Genomic DNA, 7,716 nt, shown 5'->3' on the forward strand with positions numbered 1-7,716 from the left:
TATTTGAAATGCTACAAATGTTTTCAATAGGATGTTTTTAAGGCTGCATTATAATTAGCAACGCAGTCAGTTCTTCCTACACACTGAGCTGTGACTACTGGTGTTCCAGAAGTAATGTAATAGGCTTCAGGGGAGAGGAATAGTATTTACTGTGCCTATGTGCAAGACGGCGCCCACCTAAAAACTAGAAGATATAGAACTGTTGTGAGGATCTGCACCAAGGTCTATTGTTTGATCCCAACACAACTCTACATAGCAAAACACACTGATCACAGAGCACCAGCTGGTTATATAATCCCACTTTTAAAAGACGCAGAGTGCTTTAACTAATACAAAAAGAAAAAATGCGTGCTGGAGAGTTTGATATGAGTGTGTGTGTGTGTGTGTGTGTGTGTGTGTGTGTGTGTGTGTGTGTGTGTGTGTGTGTGTTGGTTAATCATTTATGTGCCTCTTGAGTGAATGAAAGCACACTGCACAAACCTTTGTTGTGTGTCAGTTGAAGATTTGGAGGCAGTGCCAACGACTGTGTGGTCGGGGGGGCTTAGCACAATATAACCTCCCGCGTGCCCCCACGGTGGATTACTGCAACGTTCAGTTTGGTTTCTCATTGCAGGTACATTTAGTCACGTAAAAACCGACCGCTGCATCCTCTGTTGCCTTCTGAGTTTAGATCCAGAGAGCCTCAAGCAGGTAGCAGCACTTACAGAGGAAACAGATTTATTTCAGCACCAGGAGCTGTCCGCGGTCTAATTTAACTACACAGCGCCCCTGGTGGTTACCATCGATTGTATCAAGAAGCAGTTTGAGACAGTGAGATAGAGATGCTGATTCAAGCTTTTACTGCTTTAAAAAAATATTGTCAATGACGTCGCTTTAAATGGGCGGAAAGTTGCACAGGTTTAAAAACATATATATACATTGTAAAAGCAACAAAATCACCCCAATTTATCAGAGACAGCGTCGCTTCACTAGGGGTTGTATGAGGCACATCAGTGCGGCTGCAGAGGAAGATATTGCAAGAGCCTTGCTTCAGTTTTCCTTTCTGGTGAATCTTTTTTTTTCTATCACTTTAAGGACAGGAAATGGGAGGGATATTTTTTAATGTGATGTTTTATTGGGAGAAGACATTGACAAGCTGAAGAAATATTGCCGCATCTTTTTCTACCAACTGCTGGTCTTTTTTCTACCGGAGTAGAGCATTCACAACAACGGGGAAACAACGCTGGCACGGTGTGCAATCCAATCTGGTGTGATACATGCGAAGCGGGTGCTGAATCAACGGCTTGCCTTATGCAAAGTTTTGGAAAAGACGTCTCGGCTAGATTGCATTCCACCTAATTATGAAGTAGAAAACTAGGTGCTATTTTGAAGCGGTTCACCTGCTGCTTTGTTTTCAACAATATTCAATTTGTACTTCGTTTTTTTTTTTTTTTTAAATAGTTGTTAGTTTCAGAATAAGAAGGGACGGACACATTGATTTCAGCTTGACCGCACGCTGTTCACATGAAGAATTTAAAACAGGGTAAGGTCAATTTATAGTGGATTCTGTTGACTGGCATATCGGTATTTGCGGTTTGGTTTAACTGGTAGATACATTCATGGGAAATGGGTTATTTCTCTCTCAAGCGAACCGGACATTACCATCTGATCAGGTAGCGCTAAATCATGATCTGTGAATTTTGACACAACAATTTTAATACCTTCTTTACCAGTATCTAAATAATCCTGATATGTAATTATATGCATGCACATGAGGGGTTGGTTTTACTGGGCTGTGATAAATATTGATAAATATAATAAAACAGTGATAAATATTGATCAATATTAGCAAGTGAATGACGTGTATTCGCGCTTGAGGCTAACGAAGGGTTCTAGAGCATGCTGTAGTGAATGGAATGCCCATTATAATCTTTAAAAACGTGACGGTTTAATTTCTGACAGGAGATTTTATGAACGATATTGTTATATATTTGTTATATAAAACAGCCAATCGTGAACTGAGCCTTCCTCTTAAAAACGAAATGCTCCCTCGCATTAGCTTTAGTAACCATCCCCGGGGCACGGAAGGCTTTGCATTGAATCAAATTGTAATTTTGTAAAGTATTTCATTAGTGCCTGTAGAGACAATAGATTATATAATCTGACTGAGAGCTGGTGATAGGTGCTGTCTTAATACTACACATCCTCTCTGAATGGGAATATGGACACAAGGCATACTGGTTCGTGGCTTTGCAAACAATGGGCTGAGCATAACTCCCATATCTTCAACACGTTCTGAGATGGTTATCTTTGAACCAGATTTCGCCTTTCCTTCCCAGTACAGCTGTTTGTTAAACAAAAAAAAAATACTGCGTTTATTTTAGAACCGAGAATTGTGTTTATTTTTGTATACATTACTTCCTTGATGTTTAGAAAATTGAATCTTCAGAAAAATAATATAATAAAGCTTTTCAAGTGTTATATGGAAAATGTTAGCAGCCGAACCCAATATAGGATTTTTTATGATAATGTTATTTATTTATTCTTCCTCAACTAAAATAGCTTATCCAACGTTCACTTTATTTCAGAAGCGCTTTTTGTTGACTAACACGTTAACAAATGTGATTCTGGGCTTAGTTAATATATAGTAAACAATTTATAAACAGTTACATTTACAATAAATATAAAACTTGATCCAATTTGCAAAACATTAGGCTACCACACCAACATCTTTTCAAGTGCCTTTAATGAAATGTAACCCCTGTTCTTTAAACATTTTTAGCACTTTATTTGTTCATTAAGGTTACTTTAGCCGCTGTTAACACACAATGAACAACATTTAAATTGTTAGTCAGCTACAGTTCGGATTAATAAACCTAAAACAGAGTGTCACCCTCATTTTTAACTCCCCCTGCTGCAAGCAGCATCTGCAGCATTAGTGTTTGACTCACAGAGTGGCAGCATGGTTGAAAAAGCAGCGCATCAATAAGAAAGACTTTACCAATCCAATCCAACAATACAGGGTGTGTTGTTCAGTGCAGCTGGATATGAAACTTACCATACAAACGGCCATAGAGTCAAGCATAGTCCCTATCCATAATAACACAACTAAAATAGCTATTCACGGAATACATCATCTGTATGTCTACTTGCAACCTCAAGTTAGTGAAGATAAATGTGGCATCTCCCTGATTCTATTTGCCCTCTTCATACACACGGCTCCTATGACCCATAAGAAAGTGAACAGTGCGCTCAATGATCAAATCCACAACGAGAGATCAATCAGCTCGCTGCACTCAAACCGTCTCAGTCTTGAGGGACTGCCGAAAAACAAGCTTGCTAATAGTGCACCGTACATCAATCTGTCTTCATGTTCTCCAGCCTGCTTTCATACACTAGCTCAGATCCATTTCTATATTTCTACCTTATAGCTGTCTTCTGAAATCAGTGTTCCTTTTTATATACAACTTCTCTCTGCTTTCCACTAAATCAATTGTAAAAGTTTACTGCGGTATACCATGGAGGAAAGATAGCAAAGGTTCCATCCACCTCTATAGTGTGCTAAACGGTCCTTTTACAAGGCAACGGCTTTCTGTGGGGGTGAAAAATAGGGCATTTGCATTCTCATAGAAACTACTGACTTCTCTGCAGTTTTTTTTTCTGAATTGAGGACAGGGACGATTGAGAAAGTAAATTGCCCAATTTTCTCAGAAACACTTAGTCACGGGGCTGATTGATTTTGTTTTCTTATTTATTTTTTTACTACCTTTTTATTTCTACTGAGTCTTATCTTCCTCTGGCCTCTCTGCAGGGAAAGACAATTTATTGTTTGGGAGGTTATGCTGCCAGCACTGGTGCTCAGGTAAATTAGATGGTATCACAGCAACATGGAAGGGGAAGAAAGGCAATCTCCTTTCAGCTTATTTCAGTGTCACAGGCTAAATGGATTGGTCTCCTTTTGCTGGTACCCACCTTAAGCACTTTCATTCTCTTTAGAGGAAACAATCAATTTAGCCACCTCAGAGAACTGATTTCCTCCAAACTCTGAGTAAGGCTGACCATTGAGCAATCACTGTCCAATCAAAATGGGTCTTGACATGAGAGCAGCTCTTCCACAAAGCAGAGAATTGTTCTTCTAAACTCTTGGAAGGAAATAAGATATTCTTGCTAAACTTCAACTCTCATTTTTTTTCTCGCGAGAGTGTGTATGTGTATGTGTATATGCAATTGGAACAAAATTGAAATAACCTGCCATTATTACTTTAAAATGTCCTGGATGGATACATGCTCATTCCTTAATGATTACCACTCCTAATTCATTCAAGGACATTGTGAATGGAAATCTGCAGTGTAGATACCTATATCTGCCCACTACTACCTAGTAGGAGACTGTGCTGTTCAGATCTAATTTACTCAAATTCATAAAACCATTTGTACTGCATCACTGGATGTAACAGGGAATGAGCATGCTGTTATTATTTCTACTTCAAAGGCAGTTTTCAAGCCTTATCGGATGAAGTTTGCAGTGCAAACCCTGGACACATTACCTCCAGCTTCTTCTCAGGGGGTCTGGAGCAGCGCAAACAACACTAGGTACTATAATGACGAGGAAGAAAAGAAAAGACTGATGTCAAGCTGATAGTCTTTCTTTAGGAAATGCAGTACACACTGTGAAAGCATGAAAGCTTTTTTTAAAACATTTTTTTTACTTACTGCGTCTCTGAATAACAGACACACAAACAAACACACACACACACACAGACGAAAATGCACACTACAGGGTCCAGAATCATAGGGTAAATCTCTTTTATCCCACTAACACACAAATTAAGAATGGAAACAATTACATGTGTTTGAATAGCTCACACTCACGTCCAGGATATTGTCTTTCCAGGTTAAGGACATGTGTTGCAGCATTTCAAGCATGAGAGGTGCTTTTCTATCTTTGGTTGCTTTTTAGCATGGCCAGCCTAGTTATTTAAACCAAGTATATGACAGAATAAATGGATAGTTTACAGCCATGATGTAACTTAATAAATGTCTCTTTAAAGATACTGATTGTGCTGTTCCTCCTCATAGGTTTCTCTACCTCTCATCATGCTGTGACCAGCGAATACTCTATCTAGGCTTTCCTATTTCAAGGCACTTAGCCCCAAGTTGGGCCTAAGAGGGCGCTGGTACAGATAGAAGATGTTCACAGAGAAAAAAGCCACTTCTGTGCCCAAAAAGGGGGTCAAGAAGAAGACAAGACCACAGGGCCTGCCCTCCCCAGCTCTATGCTGTGCCTGCGGACTGTGCATCATGCTGGCTGGCATCAATATCACGCTGGTGGGTGCCTTCGCTTTCGGGACTTTCATGCCCATGAACAACCCGCCCATCATCATTGGGCCCATCCTGTTGGTGGTGGCCTTCACCTTCTTCGGAGCCTGCTGCATCTGTAGCCGCCGCCCCCCTGCTCAGGGCTCCCGCAAGCCCAAAGGGGGCAACAATCTGGGGTTGATCCGTACAGGCAACACAGCCTTTGAGATCGAGACCAGCGAGCACACGCTGCAGGACACCACCGCTGTGCAGCTCAGCCCCACCAACTCCCCCTGCTCCTCACACAAGTCTACCCCCACGCACGAGGGCCCACGAGCCTGCAAGCTCTTCACCATGGACACCAATGGGCCCGCTGCTCAATATTCGGCTGGGGCGGACTCCATCCAGCTCAACCTGTCCACGGACCTGCCTACCACCTAGAGCAGTTTAGTGCAGGTGCTTCTGTAGGGCCTCACTGAACTGCCCAGGTTTCCAGCCCGTGGGGTTTCACAGGGCAAGGGGCAGCTACGTTTGTGTTCAAGACATGATGGTATTGTACAGGATTTTGGAATAGTTCTATTTGAGAGATAGCCACGGCAAATTAATTTGCACTTTACCACCCCACGTGCAAAGTGAAAGGGAAGTCAAAAGTGTGGCTTGTTGACCAGTGGATCGACAGATCTAAACACAGTAGTGCTTTGTTACTGGAGTTACAGACTCTTGGATTAAGAGCACCACTTAAAGCAAGAGGAAGGTGGTCCAGAGACAGATTGCAAAACAGATTCAGAAAGACCTATATGATTCACTTACTGCTTCTAAAGTCTGTTATTCACACCTCTTACTATATCTCTCTCTTATGAAAGGGCAGTGTGTATAATACTTTTCTTAGGGTCCTCCTGATTGGATGACTGCTTTCCTAATCAAGGGGTCAGGGCTGATCACAAGAGGGTTATTTAAATCTGTGAAGGAACCTATAAACTGTTGAATTATTTAATATTCTCTCTCTCTCTCTCTCTCTTTCTCTCTTTCATGGAATACAGAATGTTTTTTTTAAATTAAACACTCACACACACACTCACACACACACACGCACACACACACACACAAACACACACACACACACACAGACGAGTGAGAAGATGCTGCTCTTATTTTTGGTTTGCTTCAGGAAGTTAAAAGGATTGTGTTTTCTTTAGCATTGCTGTTCACAAACACTTTGCTTTATTCTAGGTAGGAGGACACTGCTTATTTAGTGCTTTATGGATAGACCACTGGGGTTTTCATATGTTTGATAACATGGGCTTTATACACCAGAAAGCCTGATATGTACGATATATATATATATATATATATATATATATATATATATATATATATATATATATATATATATATATTTCTGAAATGTATTTACATTTTTTTAAATGTTATAACGTGGCAAATTGTACAGTATTTAAAGTGCTAAATAGTATTAATACTGCATTACTGGAACTATTTGATGTATTATTATTATTATTATTATTATTATTATTATTATTATTATTATTATTATTATTATTAATACTATGATTCCCAATGCCTACAGCCTTATACTGTAGAATAAAAACCTTACCAACAACCTTTGTTTGTTTCAATGCTTGGGAATGTTTTTGGAGGAAATGATAAAGCCTTGCACTAGAGGTTAGTGTAACACACAGTTGCAAATGGTAATCCTCCAATATAGCAGCCTTTACCCACAGCTAAATGCCTCGGGGGTTTCTCATGCAATCTTCAGGATATTTTGTAGTGCTAAAACCGGCTCATGGGACTCACCTGGCGAAGGCATGACTGTGTGGTGTGCAGGGAGAGTCATACTGCCAGGTTTGTGCTCTGGCTGCATGAAGTCAACTATCTTATCTGTGGATTTCACAGGCAATGGCTATGGCCATCTGCAGATCATGGCTACAAAATCACCAGGGACTGAGTCACATCACCATGCTACAGTTGTCCCAGCTGCACAGGGCTGGCTTTTGTCCTCCAGGGTCCGGCAGCTTGCAGACATCTTCTGGCGAGCTCCTAATTGAAGATTCTAGATTGGGGAGAAGTACACAGGTAAAATAACTGGGCGCTCTAAATTAAATATATATATATCATGATGATTTGCAAAGTTTATGAAGTGTCTGTCATGTTCTTCACTTGTAGTTTACAAGTATGAAAACTTGCATACACCGTCAATATAAAAAAAATAAACTGAGTACTGAGAACCTATAAGCAACCAGTTTGCAAAAAACAGTGATTTATTAAATGAAAACAAGCCTCTTCTTTTGGGATTTAAAGAGTTTAATCTTGCAGGGGAGTTTGAAACAGGCTGCCGGTGGTGTCCTGCGAGAGTTCCTGTGGGGAGAGCCCTGCCACCACTGCTTCCTCTGACGCATGCCGAAAGGAAGGCAAAATAAAGCA

At 40.5% G+C, this 7,716-nt stretch overlaps 1 protein-coding gene across 1 annotated transcript; it reads left to right on the forward strand.

Moving 5' to 3' along the window:
• Positions 1-612: 612 nt before the first annotated feature.
• On the forward strand, positions 613-6,895 carry LOC117416432 (transmembrane protein 275-like). The gene is made up of 2 exons (XM_034027486.3): positions 613-1,522; positions 5,059-6,895. The coding sequence occupies exon 2, from the start codon at positions 5,170-5,172 to the stop codon at positions 5,716-5,718; it is 549 nt and encodes a 182-aa protein (XP_033883377.2). The 5' UTR covers positions 613-1,522; positions 5,059-5,169; the 3' UTR covers positions 5,719-6,895.
• The last annotated feature ends 821 nt before the right edge of the window (positions 6,896-7,716 follow it).

The sequence above is a fragment of the Acipenser ruthenus genome, chromosome 12, assembly GCF_902713425.1.
Source record: "Acipenser ruthenus chromosome 12, fAciRut3.2 maternal haplotype, whole genome shotgun sequence".
In the NCBI taxonomy this organism is placed as follows: Eukaryota; Metazoa; Chordata; class Actinopteri; order Acipenseriformes; family Acipenseridae; genus Acipenser; species Acipenser ruthenus.